The sequence below is a fragment of the Carlito syrichta genome, unplaced genomic scaffold, assembly GCF_000164805.1.
Source record: "Carlito syrichta isolate Samal-C Ts95f unplaced genomic scaffold, Tarsius_syrichta-2.0.1 Scaffold311873, whole genome shotgun sequence".
Lineage (NCBI taxonomy): Eukaryota > Metazoa > Chordata > Mammalia > Primates > Tarsiidae > Carlito > Carlito syrichta.
This window is the reverse complement of record NW_007255969.1, coordinates 373,416-393,639: the sequence shown is the minus strand read 5'-3', so window position 1 is coordinate 393,639 and position 20,224 is coordinate 373,416. Positions and strand designations below refer to the sequence as shown.

Genomic DNA, 20,224 nt, shown 5'->3' with positions numbered 1-20,224 from the left:
GTTTGAGACCCACCTGAGCAGGGAGACCTCATCCGTACAATAAATCAGAAAATCATCCGGGAGGTGTAGCGCACGCCTGTAGTTCCGGATACTCGGAAGGCTGAGGCGGAAGGATCACCGGAGCTCAGCAGGTCAAGGCTGCGGTGGCCGGGAGTAGCCACTGCACTCTGGTTTGGGCGACTCAAAAAAAAAAGAAAAGAAAAGAAAAGCTCTATCCATGGTGGTACTGCACACCCCTGGTTACGAGCCACTGCTCTAGACTGTTCCACAGTACAATTGCATTGTATCCTGGGATTTATCTACAACTAACCTTGGCCACTTTTGAAGTAATCATTTTCCTTACTTCAGGATGGGATGAAAGCATGAAGGCAGATTAGATTGCAGACCTCTCAAAACTTCCTGGCAATTTAAACATCTCCAAAGATCCTTACCTTGTCCACGAAACTATAATTTCTCCCTTCTTTTTAACAACGTTCTTTGCAGAAAGGCTTGCAGGAGAAGCGGCAGGAGCTGCTGGCGAACCCTGCATCCCCGCAGTTGTCTTTAATGAAGGATCTTCATTCACTGTAGGAGCTTTTTTCTTAGTCACCTTCTTTCGGTGAACATCCCCATTCTCACAAGAATCCTGACGAAGTTTCTTGGTTTTTCCCCTACTGGTTAAGTCTGTTTCCTTTTTTTGTTTTTTCTGAGAATGACTTAAATCAGTAAGGTTTTTTCTCTTTTTGTGAGCATTATCCAAAGTCCCTGGCAGTTCTGAACTATCACAATTTGACGTCGGCTCTGATTTTAAATCCTCCTTTTTCATTTCACATGAACTGGGAGATTCTGTGGTCAGATCGATATAGGTGTCTCCAACAACGCATTCCAAAGGCCTGTTTGCAATTTGTACCTTTTCTTCCTTACAGTTATCTTCATCTACACATATCACCTGACACCCCAAGTCATCAACAGCTACCTCAGGATGATAACCTTCATTTTTGCTCTCACTTGAAGCATCTTGGGTCAAATCAATGAAAGCACCTACGGTATCAGGTTGCAAAGAATTGCCTAGTATTTTAGAATTTTGATCTAAATTGCCTCCAGAACATTCCAACTGATCGATATTTAAAACTGTTACTTCCATGAAATCCCCCAAGTTTTTGGTTTCAGTGACTGGATCTTTTGTTAGGTCTATGTATGAGTTTGGAAGATGATCTTCAGAGTGCGAGATTTCTTCCATTGAAGGCAATTCTTCAATGCTTTCAGGTACTTTTGGTTCCCATGCTTGATGCAACTTGAAACATTCACCAGCCACGTCATCACCATGACTCACCTTACCTGAGGCATCTTTAAGAAATTCATATATATCAGGAACCTGAGTTTGTATCATACAGTTCTGTCCTTCATGAGATGATTTACTGCTATCAGCACTTTTGTTAGAATTCCCTGATTCTTCCACAGATTTAAAAACTGTGTTCTGACATGAAATATATTCTTTCTCTCCTGCTTCATCAGCATCCTTTCCAACTATGGGCAAAGGTGTCAATGGCTCATCAGGAATCACACTCTGTTTAACACCAGGAGAGGTAAATGGTGCTGCACGTCGTATTTTCACAATAAAATGATCGTTGGACTTTTCCATTATGACAGCATGCATGGGTAGATTAGGGTGGTACTGAAAGCCTGGAGCAACAGACCGGCTTGTCCATGATGAAGAACAACTTGATTTACTGCTTGAATTATCAGACTCTAGAGCTAAATGAATATCTTGCTCAGATGCATCCTCTTCCTCAAGTAAGGCATCTTCACTAAAATGGGCACTAATAACTTCTTCAGGAGTTGAACAAGACAAAACTTCAGGCTTTAAAAAACTGAGATGACCATCTGACTTCAGAGGTGATGGAACTGTTAAAGAGACGGCTAGATCTTCAAGAAGTATGGAAGAAATGCAGGGTTTGCTCTTTTCTGAACTACATCCATTATCTTTACTTAAAGCTAGGTTAGCTGACACTTCAAACATACAACTTTCATCCAATACATCAGGATGAACTGGCAACGAAAGCCCTGAAGACAGAGATGGTCCTTTTTCAGACGACAGTAATGACCAATTATCATCACTACTCATTTTAGGACAAGGAGAAGCCACCCCTGAAACTAGCTCTTCTGCTGTACAGGCTGGTATAGACTCACACTTAAGACTTTCGAGCAGCTGCTTCTCTGGAGTCTTGAGCTCCCACTCACTTTTTTCCGTACAGTTGACGCCGCTGTCTAAAAGGTCCGAACCTTGCAACAAACTTTTAAATATCTCACCCATCTGTGCATCACTCACTAAATTAAAAGTAAGGCTAGATGCTTGCTGTTCAGTAAGAATCTCGAAACTACGTTCTGGCTTCAAAACCGCATGCTGGGATGTCTGTGCATCCTCCAAGCTGCTTCCTTCGTTTCTTCCTGGCTTTGGGGTGCTTGGGCAGTGTAGTTCCAAGGAGTTCTCTTCAGATTGAGAGTTCTTTATATTATCAAAGCAGGTGGTAAGATTTTTTTTAATGTCATGCTTTACTGTGTTCATACTGGAGTTGTTTTGGTCTTGGTATTTCTCCTCAGATTTTTTATATCCCAGTAAAGACTTATAATGAATAGCCTCTTCTGATTTTGGTGATTTTTCTTTTAATGTTTCTTTGTTGGAGTTGTTTGCATTCCCCTTCTGACAATTTGAATACTGTGCTTGTGCTTTCTCTTTATGAGTTTTCTCAAGTTTCCCTTCATCACTACCATTTCCAAAGTTTATGGAATCACAAAACTTTACTAAGATTTTCTTAAGCTTTGCAAACAAATAATCAAGTTGTTCATCTACAAACTTCCATAACTTTTTTTTCATATCTCGTAATTGCTGTTCAAATAAACGATCAACAATGCCATTCTTTTTAACTTGCTTAAGTTTAGATTCTATAACATCACAGAGACTCTTCTGTAAAGTGGTCACTGATTTAGAGATTCTGGATAAGTTGAGGTGTTTAATTAGTGATGTGAAACTCAAAATTGCTGACTCAATAATTCTATGAAATTGTATTAATGAAAATTTAACCTTGAATTTCATGTAATTTTCCCTTATATGTTGTCTTATCATTTGTAACATGTGCATAATCTCTCGTATAGAAGAGGGTGCAGCAATAATTGGAACTATTTTTTCCAAGCTGGAAGTACTCATTGTTTTATCTTTCTTCTCTGTTTTTGAAGATCTGCTAGATTTACTAGGTCTTTTATTCCATTTGCTATTGTTCTGATGGATTTTTACAGATGTTTTCCTATTGTCTTTATCCAAATGCACAGTACTTTTCCTTATTCCTGAGATAGCCTCTGAGTTCTGCACTTCAGCAGAAGCTCTAGGCTTGGTACTTTTTTGTGGCTTAGGTTTTTCATCATCACTTATAATTTCTCCTTCTTCTAATTCATCTAAAGATGAATTCTTATGAGTTTCTGCTTCTGTATTTGTGTCAGATTTGCAAACTGGCTTTTGATTTTCCTTATTGAGATCAGATTGACTCTTGGAAGTAGAATGAGCTGAACTGGGTGAAGACTCATCTGTGGAAAAGAAAAGTATATTAAACACATCTAGAAAAGTTAAAAGTTTAGCTGGGTGTGGTAGCGTGCGCCTGTAGTTCCAGCTACTCGGAAGGCTGAGGCGGAAGGATCGCTGGAGCCCAGCAGGTCAAGGCTGCAGTGGCCGGGAGCAGCCACTGCACTCCAGCCTGGGCAACAGAGTGAGACTCCAACTCAAAAAAAAAAAAAGAAAAGTTAAAAGTATATTGAAATCCAATGACCTTGAATCCTAAATATTAAATATAGCATGTTATATATACATGTTAAATACAACATATTACTTCCATGTTAAATATAACAAAAATTTTAATACTAAGGCAAATCATTCTTTTTTGTTTTTGTTTTTGAGTTGGAGTCTCAGTCTGTCACCCAGACTGGAGTGCAGCGTGTACTACCACGCCCAGCTAATTTTTTATTTATTGTAGAGATGAGGTCTCACCAAGTTGCTCAGGCGGGTCTCAAACCCGCAGGCTCAGACAATCCACTCACCTCAGCCTCCCAAAGGCGTGGGATTACAGGCTGAGCCACCAAGCCCGGCTTGTTTCTTTTTTTGAGTTGGAGTCTCACTCTGTCACTCAGACTGGAGTGCAGTGGCACGCTCCTGGCCACCACAGCCTCTACCTGCTGGGCTCCGGCGATCCTTCCGCCTCAGCCTTCCAAAACTCATTGTTTTAATGGCTTTTTAAAATAAGCAGAAGGCAGCCAGGCCCGGTAGCTCAGCCTGTAATCCCGCGCCTTGGAAGGCTGAGATGAGTGGACTGCCTGAGCCCGTGGGTTCGAGACCCGCCTGGGCAGTGAGACCTCATCTCTACAATAAATCAAAAATTAGCCGGGCGTGGTAGCGCACGCCTGTAGTTCCAGCTACTTGGAAGGCTGAGGCGGAAGGATTGCCAAAGCCCAGCAGGTCGAGGCTGTGGTGGCCGGGAGCAGCCACTGCACTCCAGTCTGGGTGACAGAGTGAGACTCCGACTCAAAAAAAAAAAAATAAGCAGAATGCTAATGCCTAATACTTGTGTCCCTGGGTTTTATAGGTCTTAAAAAAATGCTCAGAAAGGCTGGGTGTGGTGGCTCAAGCCTGTAAACCTAGCACTTTGGAAGGCCAAAGAGAGGACTGCCTGAGACTGGGGGTTTGAAACCAGACTGGGCAACTTGGTAAGACCTTGTCTCTACAATAAATCAAAAAATTAGCCGGGCATGGTGGTGCACACATGTGGTTCCAGCTACTTGGAAGGCTGAGGCAAAAGGATCACCTGAGCCCAGTAGGTCAAGGCCATTGTGGCTGTGAGTGTGTCACTGCACTCCAGCCCTTGCAACAGAGTGAGACGCCAACTCAAAAAAACAAACAACAAAAAATTGCTCAGGTTCCAGCCTAGGCAACAAAGCAAGACCTCATCTCTATAAAAAATCAAAAAGCAGCCGGGCTCGGTGGCTCAACCTGTAATCCTGAGCCTTTGGGAGGCTGAGGTGAGTGGATTGCCTGAGCCCGCGGGTTCGAGACCCCGTAGGCAGTGAGACCTCATTTCTACAATAAATCAAAAAATCAGCCGGACGTGATAGTGCGTGCCTATAATTCCAGCTACTTGGAAAGCTGAGGCGGAAGGATCGCTGGAGCCCAGCAGGTCGAGGCTGCAGTGGCCGGGAGCAGCCACTGCACTCCAGTCTGGGCGACAGAGTGAGACACCAACTCAAAAAAAAAAAACAAAAAAAAAAATCAAAAAGCTAGCCAGCTGTGGTGGCACACACCTGTAGTCCTTGCTACTCAGGAGGCAGAGGTGGAAGGATCACTTTAACCCAAGAGGTTGATGATGAAGTGAGGCTTGAGTATGCCCACCCCGGGCAACAGAATGAGACCCAGACACACAAAAAAGTGCTCAGTTATCTAACAAGTGTAGAGTTTGGTCATTTGGATAATCACCAATCAATTATTCAGTATATCTTGACTTCACTTTAGCAGCACCACCAACTCTACGCCATTTGATGATAGCATTTGAACAAAATACATCTGAAAGCAAATAAAGAGTATTTGAAACAACCTGTCCTACCACTCCCTTTTTTTGTATAGATAATTAAAAATTACTCAAATTTGAGGCGGAAGGATCGCTGGAGCCCAGCAAGTTGAGGCTGCAGTGGCCAGGAGCGGCCACTGTACTCCAGTCTGGGTGACAGTGAGACTCCAACTCAAAGAAAAAACAAAAAAGAATAATTACTTAAATTTAGACTAAAGGCTCAGTGTGTATTTCTAGTTAACTCTGGGGTCTGAATGTTATTTTTGTGTTCTCAAAAAAGCACGAATTTATCTTGCTTATATATTTTACATTCTCACAAAAAGATAAGTTATATAACATAAACTATTACCTTTATGACTGTTGTTAGATAATGCAACTTGAGGTTGGCTTTCCATTCTAAGAACTTTTGCTACAGGTCTCACTGGACTATTCAGAGGACTGATGGCTTCTGGAATAGGTCTCAGGTGATTAAGGTCAATGCTCAAAACTGAGTTATCATCATCTTGATATACTGAGTTTGTTTCACCAATTTCCATTCTGTGGTCCATTAACTCAGTCTGCTGAAATGAAGATTCTAGAGTCTCTTTAGGTAAGCAAGGCTCCAAAAGACAAGATTTATTCTCAACCAATGGTGTATCGATAAGAGAAGGCTCAAATTTAGGGTTACCATCTTCTGAAAGGATTATTGGCAAAATGTCAGCTTCTTCAATTGAAGACTGCAAAATGCTTTCACTGTTTTCAGTCACTTTTGATGAAAGAGCTACCTTAATTTCCATACCTTCAGAAATATCACAAGAATTTAACTCATCATTTTTTTTGGTATCCAATTCTAAGCCAAAGTTCTGAGAAACGTCAGTCTGTAATACATCCGTTACCACAGAAGCTGCTGCCCTTGAACTATTAATGATTTCCTTTATTTCTGTTGATGACGGAAAAAAGGATTCTGTTTGTACCATTTCCACAGGTGCTGAGAAGGAAGTCTCTGTACCACAGACAGACACTTCATAACGCACAGCAATCTCAACAGACTTAACTAACAAACTATTTTCATCTTCCATTTTGCTTTCTGCAATACTGATCCTGGGTTCAGAAACTGCTGGAAGAGCAAACTTTGGTTCCAGATCCTGTGATTTGGTTTCCCCCATGATATGTTCACTAACAGAGGAAACAAATGTCACTGTTTTAGCCTGCACTGAAGACTCCAAATCATATACACCACTGGACTTGGGTGCATCAGGTATTTTATGCTGATCATCATGAGAAACAGGCTGCTTTTTAGCGGGAGAAAGAGTTAAGTTCAATTTTTCCATAAAACTCAACTTTAAGTCTTTGTTTGTTGTTTCACATGGACTACCGTCAGCTTTCACTGCAAGCTCTTTATTCTCCGCTCCTTCAGAAACTTCATCAGTAGAGACCTCACCCTTTTTATTACTTTTTGGCTCATTCTGTCTCTTTAAATCAGTAGTGGTTTTCTTAGTTTCTTTACTAGTCTTCTCCAAATGTTCTACAGGTATTCTTTTTTCATTTCTCATATGCCTGTTTTCTTCTTTGCTTTCTCGTTCTCTTTTCCTCTTCTCTTCAGTTCTATGCCTTTCTGCTTTTAAAGATGCATTGTCCCACTGGTGCACATCAACTTCCTTGGAGTCAGTGTGTTTATGAGTCCTGCTTGAAAGAGAAGATGGACTCATAAAACTATGAAAACTATGATTATTTACACCCCTATCTCTTTTACAATCTTCCCTTCTTCTTCTCTCTTCTAGATGGTATTTACTTGAATTATGATAAGATTTTGTTACTTCATTCTTGGAATGAGGAAGCGATGCTCGTTCAGATCTTCTCCAATGATCCTGGTCCTTTACTACAGCCTGAGGTTTTTGATCAACTTTTCGCTCTTCTCTATCCTGTGACTTAAGCTCTTTTCTATTTGTATTTTGTGATCTTTCACTTTGTCTTTCTAGTTTTTTGTCACTTTGAGATTCTATTCGAGTGTGTGGTCTTTCTCTAGGGTTCTCTTTCTCCTCCCAAGAAGAGCTAATGCGTTCACTTTTACCGTTGGAATCTGAGTTACTTTTAAACTTTGAATTTTTGCTTTCAGCCTTTGGCTCACCTTTACTGTATTTCTCAGGATGTCCTTGTAGCCTCTGACTAGCCTCTGTATTCCTTTGTTCACTATCTCCACAGCTAGTAACTAAGTCTTTTCGTATTCTGTCAGTTCCTCTGCTATACTGGCTGTGTCTGGTATCTTTTCTCCCTCTTCTATTATCCTCATTGGAGCTACCCTCACCAACCTGATAATGGGAACGTGGCCAAATGCCATTGGTGCAGTGTTTCTCGGCAGATGTAGGCAAATGTGAAGTGCTCTTTTTTTCAGAATGTGATTTTCCTTCCTTTCCCAGGATTGGCAGTGAAGTGCTATAATGTGCATCTTTAGGAGCATCATTTTTGACTCTGTTATCAGTCTTTGAACAATCATCCAAATGAGGAGATCTAGATTTTAAATCTTTTGTTTTAACTGTATCTGATGTCCTTGAGATTTTATGATTATTTCGAAAATGTGGAAACTCAGACAATCTATTGAGAAATAGAATAACAAAAACAAAGTTAATTGAAATTTAATAGTACTCCAAATTTTATTCATATATGTAATTTGTGATTAAGAATTTACCAGTTTCTAGCTGGTTTTCAAAACAAAGAGCTCTCTCTCTTGCTTTGTTCAAAGGAGTTTTGAGGACCTGTCAGATCTCTATCTCAGCACTTGCCAGTGTCTTTTAGTCTTGTTTTACCCCAGGTACCCAGCTCCCAAACTAACCACAAGTTCACTTCTTTTAGAACAAATGACATTATTTTTCCTGCCCTCATTCACTCTAGTCCAACTAAACCAGAGGGAAAAGTGAAAACTTGCTGGAACAGACATGACCAAAGTAGAATTCTATGTAATTCCCTATCCTAGTTTTCTGTTTCACATGTAATCCCATAGTAAGCCAAAGCATCAACAGCCATCTTAAAGTATTATAAAATGAAATACAGGCCGGGCTCAGTGGCTCAGCCTGTAATCCCACGCCTTTGGGAGGCTGAGGTGAGTGGATTGCCTGAGCCCGCGGGTTTGAGACCCACCTGGGCAACTTGCCGAGACCTCATCTCTACAATAAATCAAAAAATTAGCCGGGTGTGGTAGCGCGCGCCTGTAGTTCCAGCTACTTGGAAGGCTGAAGCAGAAGGATCGCCAGAGCCCAGCAGGTCAAGGCTGCGGTGGCCGGGAGCGGCCACTGCACTCCAGTCTGGGTGACAGAGTGAGACTCCAACTCAAAAAAAAATTAAATAAATAAAATAAAATAAAATGAAATACAGAGTTGTGATTCTTTCCTAGGAGAACAGTATATACTTACTGTTAAAAAAAACTGGTAGGTTTCTAGCAATAAATAAAATACAGAAAACTCATTTTTGCTTTTTATATTAAGTTCATCTTCCTGAACTTCCATAATTTCCCTGAATTTTCATAAGTCTATTCCTAATCTGTATTAGATGTGTAGGAAAACCCAAAACTTAAAAAAACAGAAATATAGGAAGATTATTATAAAAGATGATCTAGGAGACATGCCACCTAAAGCAAGATGCAGCTCTTCTATGGATCCTCTGATGGGTTGAACTGTGTCCTCCCCCTCCACCAAATCCATGATCTGAAGTCCTAACCCACCGTACTTCAGAATATGATATTACTGGAGACAAGGTCTTTACAGAGGTAATCAAGTTAAAGTAAGGACATAAAAGTGGATCTTAATCCAATATAACTGGTGCCCTTATAAAAAGGGGAAATTTGGACACAGAGACACACATAGAAGGAAGATGACACAAAGAAACATAGGGGCTGGGCACAGTGGCTCATGCCTGTAATCCCAGCACTTTGGGAGACTGAGGTGAAAGGATCACTTGATGCTAGGAGTTCAAGATTAGCCTGTACAACAAAGACCCCAGTCTCAAACAATATTTTTTTTTAATTAGCTAGGCATGGTGGCGTGCACCTGTAGTCCCAGCTACTCAGGAGGATGAGGCAAGGTGGTCACTTGAGTCCAGGGCTTTGAGGTTAAAGTAAGCTACGATCCCACCACTGCACTCCAGTCCAGGCAACAAATCAAGACCCTATCTCTCAAGATTAATAAATCAACCAACCAGTAAGAAAGGTAGGAAAAAGACAACTAGCTACAAGCAAAGAAGAAAGGCCTGAAACAGATCCTTCCCTTAGAGCCCTCAGATAAAACTAACTCTGCTGTGGCACCTTGATTTTAGACTTCTAGCCTTCAGAATTGTGAGACAAATTTCCATTGTTTAGGACACCCAATTTGTGGTACTTTAGTTATAGTAACCCTAGGAAACAAATACAGATACTGACTCAATCAATCAACCACTAGACAATACCTTTGAGACCACTGGGGATATGTGAACTAACCATTAAAAAAAAAAAAAAATCTGATTAATTTTGCTAAAATTAAGCTGAGCACAATGGCTCACACCTATAATCCTAGCACTTTGGGAGGCTGAGATAAGACAACTGCTTGAGCCCAGAAGTTCAAGACCAGCCTGGGCAACTAGGCAAGACCTCGTCTCCACAAAAAATAAAATTAGCCGGGCATGGTGGCACACACCTGTGACTCCAGCCACTTGGAATGCTGAGGAGGAAGGATAGCCTGAGCTTAGCAAATTGAGACTGCAGTGGCCATGAGGGTGCCCTGCTACACTCCAGCCCGGGTGACAGAGACTCCAACTCAAAAAAACCAAAAAAAATCCAATGAGGTAAAGTCCATCATTTACTCACCCAGTTTCTCTTTCCACCTGTACAAACATCATGCCCCTTTCCTAAATAAGACTCAAATATATATATAAAATTTCCCCAACAATTCAGAAGCCAGTATACTAGCTGCACTGCAGGCAATTAGGATAGTAACTGTACACAACTGTCTTTATTTTGAAAAGACCTAAGTGAAGCCTTACTCTATAACGCCAAGTGGTGCACACCATGGGACTGCCTGCATTCACTCTTCCATCACTTATTGAGTATCTACCATGTACAAGGCACTGTCTTAGGGGCTTGAAAAAATGGTGAGGACACAGACGTGGTCTCTGCTCCATGAAGCTTAGTCTAGCAGAACAGAAAGATACTAATCAAGAAATCCTGGTCGGGCTTGGTGGCTCAGCCTGTAATCCCAGCACTCTGGGAGGCCGAGGCGAGCAGACCGCCTGAGACCAGCCCGGGCAACTTGGTGAGATGTCACTACAATAAATCAAAAATTAGCCGGATGTGGTAGTGTGCGCCTGGAGCTCCAGCTACTTGAAAGGCTGAGGCAGAAGGATCGCTGGAGCCCAGCAGGTCAAGGCTGTGGTGGCCATGAGCGTGCCACTGCACTCTAGCCTGGAGCAGAGTGAGACTCCAACTCAAAATTGAAAAAAAGAAAAAAAGAAATCCTTTCACAATTTGAAAAACTGTAACTGTACAAGAAGATACAAATTTAGGGGGAAAAGACAAGCATCCCCTGTGAAAAAGATGGTTAAGTTGAGACCTAAGGATGAACAGGTATTCAGGTAAAGAACAGTCAAGAACTAAAAGTCCAGAGCTATACCAGTGCTGTGACACCTAGGGCAAAGGTAAGCATTGAGGACAGTCTTGAGAATTAATTTGGGACAATACTGTGAAGAGCCTTCTGAGTCAAGTTAAGATTATAATCTTTTATCATATGAAAAAGGAGACAGCATAGATGTATTTCAATCAAGGGTGGAGAAATAGGGTGATTTTTGTTATAGCAAGATGTCCAGACTTGTGTTTCAGAAAACATCGCGGGGTTGCAATACTGAGAAAAAAAAAAACCAGAGACTAGAGAGAACAAGAGTGGGAGCAGAGATACAGCACAAAGACCATTTCCAATTTAGATGAGATGGCAGTGATAGCAGAAATAAAGAGATGCAGGTAGCTCATGCCTATAATCCTAGCACTTTGAGAAGCTGAGGAAAGAGGACTGCTTGAGCCCAAGAGTTTTGAGGCCAGACTGGCAACACAGTGAGATGCTGTCTCTACCAAGAATTAAAAAAGAAAAAAATGGCCGGGTGCAGTGGCTCACAACTATAATCCCAGCAATTTGGGAGGCCGAGACAAAAGGATTGCCTGAGCCCGCAGGTTCGAGACCAGCCTGGGCAACTTGGTGAGACTTCATCTCTACAATAAATCAATAAGAAAAAAAAGGGGAATGAAGGCAAGTAAATTACTTGAGAAACCATAAAGACATAAAAACAAACAGAACATGGTAATGAACTAGATCTGGGGGAAGACTGAAACTTAAACAACAGCTAGGCTCGGTGGCTCAGCCTGTAATCCCAGCACTTTGGGAGGCAAGTGGATTGCCTGAGCCCGCAGGTTTGAGACCAGCCCGAGTAACTTGGCGAGAACTTGTCTCTATTAGAAAAAAAGAATGTTAAGCAAAAAGCCCAGGCAATATACCGAGACCATGTATCTACAAAAAATATGAGCACAGATGCCCTCTTGACATTTTTTTAATTTTCTGGGGACCCAGAGAAACCAATGACTTACATGCTACCATCTTCTCAGGGGCAAACAGTACCAGAGCAAGATACCAGTGTTTTAGGAAACTGAATATAGTCAGAGGTATATAGTAACGTTTTATTAATAATCATATACCTATCATTATGATAAAACACCACTACAATATCTTCCCTACTTATAGTAAAGCCTTAAATATTGAATAACACGTGATTTTCATCTTTCCACTCAAAGTTAAAAACATTCCACATACCAACATCATTTAATTTATAACAGTTTCACCCCTCAGTTATACCTTTGGTGGAGATTGTTTATTTCTTCATCCTTGCGGTTTATTTCCACTCTGGCAGTTTTGATAAGTGCTGAAATATTCTTCTTAAGAGACTGGTTTTCATTTTTTAAACTGAAATTCTAAAATATCACAAAATATACTAATAAAGTACATATCTACAGGATTACTAACATAAGCTAATAATTACTGAATGCTAACTACATGCAAGCATCACACACTTTATCTTGTATAATCCTTAAACCCTATGGGAAGTACTATTATTCCCACTACATAGAAGGTGAGATTCAGAGAAGACATAGTACCAGAAAAAACTCACTTACAATGAAACTACTTAAAATAGGAATCAAAATAAAAAAAACTATAAACAGCAGGAAAAAAAATTGCTCGGATCATTATCTTGAAAATGGAAAACAGGCTGGGCTCGGTGGTTCAGCCTGTAATCCCAGCACTATGGGAGGCCAAGACAAGTGGATTGCCTGAGCCTGCGGGTTCGAGACCAGCCTGGGCAACTTGGCGAGACCTTGTCTCTACAATAAATCAAAAAATTAGCCAGACATGGTAGCACGCGCCTGTAGTTCCAGCTACTCGGAAGGCTGAGGAGGAAGGATCGCCGGAGCCCAGCAGGTAGATGCTGCAGTGGCCAGAAAGTGCTACTGTACTCCAGCCTGGGCAACAGAGTGAGACTCCAACTCAAAAAGAAAAAGAAAAAGAAAATGGAAAATAATTATGAGGTTAGGTATGGTGGCTGAAGTCTGTAATTCTAGTACTTTGAGAGGCGAAGGCAGGAGGATCACTTGAGGCCACAAGACCAACCTGGGCAACACAGTGAGCACCATCTCTTCAAAAAGTAAAAAAATTACCTGGCATGGTGACCTGCACCTGTAGTCCCAGCTACATAGGAGGCTCAGGTGGGAGGATGGCTTGAGAGAGCTGGAGGCTACAGTGAGCCACTACACTCCAGCCTGACAAAAGAGCAAGATCATCTCAAAAAAAAAAAAAAGGAAAGAAAAATGGTAAAAACTGTATTAAATATAACAACTAGTTTAAACTTGAAAAAGGGTATTACTTATCAGAAAACAAAAGAATCTAGAGTTGACTGGTTCTTTCAGGAGAAATTTGGGAAAGGAAGATAAACAATTTCACCAAAAAGTAAAAACCAGAACAGGACACAATATTCCTGATTTTTGCAGCACAATCACAGAAAGGGTCATTCTGGTAAAAACTGTGAAGACATCACTACTTTTCCCCTAAAAGTTATCCATTCATTCGAGTTTGAGTCTCACTCTGTCACCCAGGCTGGAGTGCAGTGGCATGCTCACAGCCACCAGTCCCAACCTGCTGCACTCAGGCGATCCTTCTGCCTCAGTCTTACAAGAAGCTAGAATCACAGGTATACAATACCATGCCTGCCTAACTTTTTGATTTTATTGTCAGACAAGGTCTCACCAAGTTGCCCAGGCTGGTCTCAAACTGCTGGGTTCAGGCAATCCTCTTGCTCCTCTCTTCTCCACTTCCCAAAGTGCTGGAATTACAAGCATAAGCCACTGTGCATGGCCAAAAGTCATTTTTCTTTTTTGTGGAGTTGGAGTCTCATTCTGTCGCCCAAGCTGGAGTGCAGTGGCAAGCTGCTCATGGCCACCTCAGCCTTGTCCTGCTGGGCTCCAGCGATCCTTCCGCCTCAGCCTTCCAAGTAGCCAGAACTACAGGTGTGCACCAACACACATGGCTAATTTTTTTATTTATTGTAGAGCCACCACACCTGGCCCAAAAGTCATTTTAAATCTATATCTTTGCTCCTCAAAACCATTATCTTTTAATCCATTTGTCATCATCTCTATAAATTTTCTATTACTTAACTATTAATTGGTCTAACATCTTTTGCGTCAATGTCATTTACCAAATCAGTTTTCCTCTATCAATTTCATCAACTCAGGAAATAATGAAATATTTCAGGAAATAATTTGCCAGATTTGCTACTTTATTTAATACTAGATGAAAACTTCCTGGCTGGGTGTATGCCTATAGTTCCAGCTACTTGGAAGGCTGAGGTTCCAGAGAGATCACCTGAGCTCAGCAGGTCGAGGCCGTGGTGGCCAAGAGCATGACACTGCACTCCAGCCTGAACGACTGAGTGTGACTCCAACTCAAAGAAAAAAAAAAGAGGCCAGGTTCTATGGCTCAGCCTGTAATCTCAGCATTTTGGGAGGCCGAGGCGAGTGGATTGCCTAAGCCCATGGGTTTGAGACCAGCCCGGGCAACTTGGTAAGACCTCGTCTCTACAGTAAATAAAAAAGTAGCTGGGTGTGGTAGCACGCGTCTGTAGTTCCAACTAAAGATCTCCGGAGCCCAGCATGTTGATGCTGGGGTGGCCATAAGTATGCCACTACACTGCAGCCTGGGCGATAAAGACTCCAATTCAAAAAAAAAAAAGAAAGAAAAAAGAAAATTTCCTCATAAATTGCCAATACTTTAACATTTTAACTTATTATTGTTATTTTTTGTTTAAATTGGGATCTCACTCTGTTGTCAAGGCTGGAGTGCAGTGTTATGATCACAGCTAACTGCATCCTCAACCTCCTGGGCTCAGGTGATCCTTCCGCACCAGCCTCCTGAGTAGCTGGAACTATAGGTGTGCGTCACCATGCCCGGGTAATTTTTAAACTTTTTTTGTAGAGACAAGGTCTCACTATGTTGTCTAGGCTGGCCTTAAACTCCTGGGCTCAAGCAGTCCTCTCACCTTGACCTCCCAAAGTGCTAGGATTATAGATGTGAGCTAGCAGCCTTAACTTCTAACAACATTTTTTAGTTTTGATTTAAAATTAATGAAGCACTGGACATAGTGGTTCACGCCTGTAATCCCAGCACCTTGGGAGGCAGAGGCGAAAGGATTGCCTAAGCCCAGAAGTTTGAGACCAGCCTGGGCAACTTGGTGAGACCTCGTCTCTACAATAAATCAAAAAAATTATCCAGGTGTGGTGGCACACACCTGTGGTTCCAGCTATTTAGAAGGTTGAGGCAGAAGGATCGTGTGAGCCCAGCAGGTGGAGCCTGCGGTGGCCATGAGCATGCCATTGCACTCCAGTTGAGCAACAGAGTGAGAACTCAACTCAAAAAAATTTAAAAATAAATTAAATTAAAACAAAACTATTCATTATAATCCTACCTGTGTCTGTATTTCCTTAAACTTTTTCATCAGCTCTTTAATTTGCAGCTGGCATTTTCCATATTCTACCTGTAACTAAAATATAAAAAGGACTAATTCAACCATCATCTAAATTATTTTCTTAGCTTAAATGACATCTCAAAATATTTTAAAATTTGAATATCAAACCACTAAGAAGGGTACATGATATCTACTTCTCCTAAGAAGTAGTTAGTAAGATTACAGGTTTTTCAAGTCTAGCCTACCAATAACGTGCTGTGTTTAGTTTCATTCAACCTCTAAACCTTAAAATTCAAAGGCAGTAGAAACAACATAAATCTTGAAACATTTTATGCAACATACAACATAAGAGTACAAATCAAAAAAAGAAAAAAGTGTTATAACATCGATTGCCTCTGGAGGTTTTATATATTCAGACACTTAAATTTAGTCAAACAAAAGTGTGACTAATTTAGACAAGCATTCAGAAAACATTCCTTTAAAAAGCAGGTCTGAGCTGGGCTCGGTGGCTCAGCCTGTAATCCCGCACCTTTGGGAGGCTGAGGTGAGTGGATTGCCTGAGCCCGTGGATTCAAGACCCGCTTGGGCAGCGAGACCTCATTTCTACAATAAATCAAAAAATCTGCCAGGTGTGGCAGCGCATGTCTGTAATTCTGGTTACTTGGAAGGCTGAGGCGGAAGGATCCCTGGAGCCCAGCGGGTCGAGGTTGTGGTGGCTGGAGCGGCCACTCCACTCCAGAGTCTGGGCAACGGAGCGAGACTCCAACTCAAAAAAAAAAGCAGGTCTGAAGGCAGAAATTGACTTAAATATTCTTTTAGCCTAAGAGCTAGTTCCTCAACACAGAATACTTGCTGAATAGACGGCTCTTCAGAAGCTACAAAACGGTCAATAACTGTCCTTAATAATTATGGCAAACCATACATCATTATATGTTGCCTCCTTTGCAGTTCCTTCTTCAGTCAGGATTTCTTCATATAAATCCAAACAATTTCTTGATGGCGCACAGGACTTGGAACCACTGTCTAAAAACAAATAAGCAAACAAAAACAAAAACCCTTACATTAAAATACTTGTTACACCCTTTGATGTGGTGTCTACTTCTCCACCTCCCATACTGCACTTCTCTCACAGCCCACATGTATAATGATTTCAGACAGCTAGAATATCAGTTTACTTAAAAGAGCTGTGTCAACAAGTCAGGTGTGAAGATCATAACAGTTCAAAACTTTGAAAGGTTTGGGCTCAGCACAGTGGATCATGGCTGTAATCCTAGCACTTTGGGAAGCTCAGGTGGGAGGACTACTTGAGCCCAGGAGTTTCAGACTAGCCTAGGCAACATAGTGAGACCTCTACAAAAATAAAAAAAAATTAGTCAGGTATGGTAGTGTGCGCCTGTAGTTCCAGCTACTTGGAAGGCTGAGGTGGAAGGATTGCCGGAGCCCAGCAGATCAAGGCTGTGGTGGCTGGGAGCGGCCACTGCTCTCCAGTCTGGGCGACAGTGAGACTCCAACCAAAAACAAAAAAAACAAAAAACTTTGAGAGATCTGATTATGGGAAAGTTTTCTAATTCAGATAGGTCATTATGTTCTCTGCATATCATGTCTACTGATACATTTGAAAATGTTTATAGTAACTACACTTTTTAAATGCTCTTAAAGTCATGTAACATATGACAGATGAATAATAATATATAAACAGACATCAACACTAGTTGCATTTCAAAGGTAGAAAATACTTTTGCACCAGGCCCAATTAAAGATCTCGATAAAGCCGGGCTTGGTGGCTCAGCCTATAATCCCACACTTTGGGAGGCTGAGGTGAGTGGATTGCCTGAGCCCGCGGGTTCGAGACCTGCCTGGGCAACTTGGTGAGACCTCATCTCTACAATAAATCAAAAACTAGCAGGGTATGGTAGCACATGCCTGTAGTTCCAGCTACTTGGAAGGCTGAGGTGGAAGGATCACCAGAGCCCAGCAGGCTGAGGCTGCGGTGGCTGGGAGCGGCCACTGCACTCCAATCTGGGCGACAGAGTGAGACTTCGACTCAAAAAAAAAAAAGATCTAGATGAATAACAAACGTGTGTGGCAATTCATTGTACTGATCCAGTTTGGGGCAAGAAAAAGAATTACCTGAGTGTAATTTCAAAGAACAGACAAATAGTTTAGAAACCTCAGTTAGACCAAGAATGGGTAACAAAACAACAAACTGACCAAAAAAATTGGAACTGTTTTATGAAATTTACATACCAGAAACAGCACTGTCCAACCCTGCATATATGTCCAGGGAGCCTTCATCATTATTTTTAAGAGGAGAAGCTGCAAGAAAAAGCAAAGACTGGTTAAAACTGACATTATGAGCAGGGCACTCACACCTGTAACTGCAACACTTTGGGAGGCGAGAGGATTGCCTGAGTCCAGAGGTTCGAGGCCATCCTGGGCAACTAAGACCCTGTCTCTACAATAAATCAAAAAAATTAGCTGGGCATGGTGGTACAGGCCTGTAGTTCCAGCTACTTGGAAGGCTTGCAGCAGAAGGATCACCTAAGTCCACAGATCGAGGCTGCAGTGGCCGTGAGCGTGCCACTGCACTTCAGCCTGGGTGATACGAGTGAGACTCCAATTCAAAAAACAAAAAATTTCATTTTCAAAAATATATTAGTAAGCAGGTTTCAATTCCAACAATAGCAAAGTAATTTCTATCAGACCAATAATCCTGCCGGTAGCCACTATAAATGCTAAACAAAACACTTGAAACTATCTGAAGAGTTCTGGAGAAATTCAACAGGCGAAAACCAAAGGAAAGACAACATCTGAAAGAAGGGAGCACTGCATGAGTTCCCTATAACTTTTATTACTGCTTCTGGTTGAAGAACTGGCCCTAGGTGGGGCCACACTGGGCAGTGACGACCCAGATGGAAACCCGCAGTCCTAAAAGCTTGACAAGTCAGAGAAAAAGCTTTTAAGTGACAATAGCAACTAAAATCTGAGAGAATTCCAGGAATCCACTAAGGTGATGACCCCAAATTCTGCCAAACTCCCTGGGTGATCCCCCAAGAAAGGGCCGAACTCCAAAAAAGCCACTTAAAGCTAAATTATCTGAACAGATATCTCAGTTGCTATCTATTACAGGGGAGACAGAGTGCAAATTCAGCTAAATTAAATACCTGCTGCTGGGCACAGTGGTTTAAGCCTGTAATTCCAGCACTTTGGGAGGTGAAGGCAAGAGGATTGCCTCAGCTCAGGGGTTCAAGACCAGCCTGAACAATATGACGAGACCTCATCTCTATAGTAAATTTTTAAAAAAAATTAGCCAGGCATGGTGGCATATGCCTGTGGCTCCAGCTACTTGGAAGGCAGAGGCAGGACGATTACCTGAAGCCCAGTAGGTCGAGGCTGTGGTGGCCATGAGTATGCCACTACACTCCAGCCTGGGTGACAGAGTGAGAGTCTATCTCAAAAAAATAAATACCTGCTAAAGAGCAACACTCTTCAGAGGAATATAGTAGAATCCAGTGTCTCTATAAGATATCATTTACAGTATAAAAAATGAAATCCAAAATTACTACACAGAAAATCTTGGCGGAGGGCTGGGCACGGTGATTCACACCTATAATCCCAGCACTTCAGGAAGCCAGGAGAATGAATGAAGCCAAGAGTTTGAGGCCAGTCTGGGCAACACAGCAAGACTCCATGGATTCTACAAGAAAAAAATTGTGTATAACTTAGCTAGGCATGGTGGCGTGTGCCTATAGTCCCAGCCACTGGGAGGTTGAGGTGCAGGATTCCTTGAGCCTAAGAGATCAAAGCTGCAATAAGCAGTAATCATGCCCCTGCACTCCAGTCTGGGTGAAAGAACAAGAACCTGTCTCAAAAAATAAAACCTCAGGTTGGACGCAGTGGCTTAAGCCTGTAATCCCAGCACTTTGGGAGGCCAAGGTAAGAGAATTGCCTGAGTTCCTAGGTTCGAAACCAGCCTGGGCAACTTGGTGAAACCTCAGCTCTACAATAAATCAAAATATTAACTGGGTATGGTATCACGCGCCTGGAGTTCCAAGCTACTTGGAAGACTGAGGAGGAAGGATCACCTGAGCCCAGTCAGTCAAGGCTGTGGTGGCCGTGAGTATGCCACTGCTATCTGGTCTGGGTGATGGAGTGAGACTCTTATGCCAAAAAAAAAAAAAACATAAGCCGGGCTTGGTGGCGCAGCCTGTAATCCAACGCTTTGGGAGGTTGAGGTGAGTGGATTGCCTGAACCTGCGGGTTCGAGACCCACGTAGGCAACTTGGTGAGACCTCATCTCTATAATAAATCAAAAAATTAGCTGGGCGTGGCAGTGTGCGCCTGTAGTTCCAGTTACTTGGAAGGCTGAGGCGGAAGGATCGCCGGAGCCCAGTAGGTCGAGGCTGCAGTGGCCGGGAGCGGACACTGCACTCCAGTCTGGGCGACAGAGTGAGACTTCAACTCAAAAATAATAATAATAATAATAATAATAATAAGTCATCTACTATTGACTAGCCAAAAAAATATATATGTACGGACAAGGACTTGACAATCATACATAAAAATGAAAACAGCTGTATCCAGCAGCTGAAGTTAGCAATGTAGCTTTTTCCTTGAAAAAAATTTTTTTTTTTTTTTTTTTT

The 20,224-nt window shown here is 41.9% G+C and overlaps 1 protein-coding gene across 1 annotated transcript in view; it reads right to left on the bottom strand.

Annotated features, from left to right (window-relative positions):
- The window catches only part of CASP8AP2 (caspase 8 associated protein 2), a 39,289-nt gene that overhangs the window by 8,283 nt on the left and 10,782 nt on the right, over positions 1-20,224 (bottom strand). The window contains exons 3-6 of the mRNA XM_021718162.1: positions 17,829-17,897; positions 16,504-16,604; positions 15,582-15,656; positions 12,422-12,537 (exon numbers count right to left, since the gene is read on the bottom strand). Coding sequence (XP_021573837.1) covers positions 12,422-12,537; positions 15,582-15,656; positions 16,504-16,604; positions 17,829-17,897 — 361 coding nt within the window. The remainder of the gene's footprint in view (positions 1-12,421; positions 12,538-15,581; positions 15,657-16,503; positions 16,605-17,828; positions 17,898-20,224) is intronic.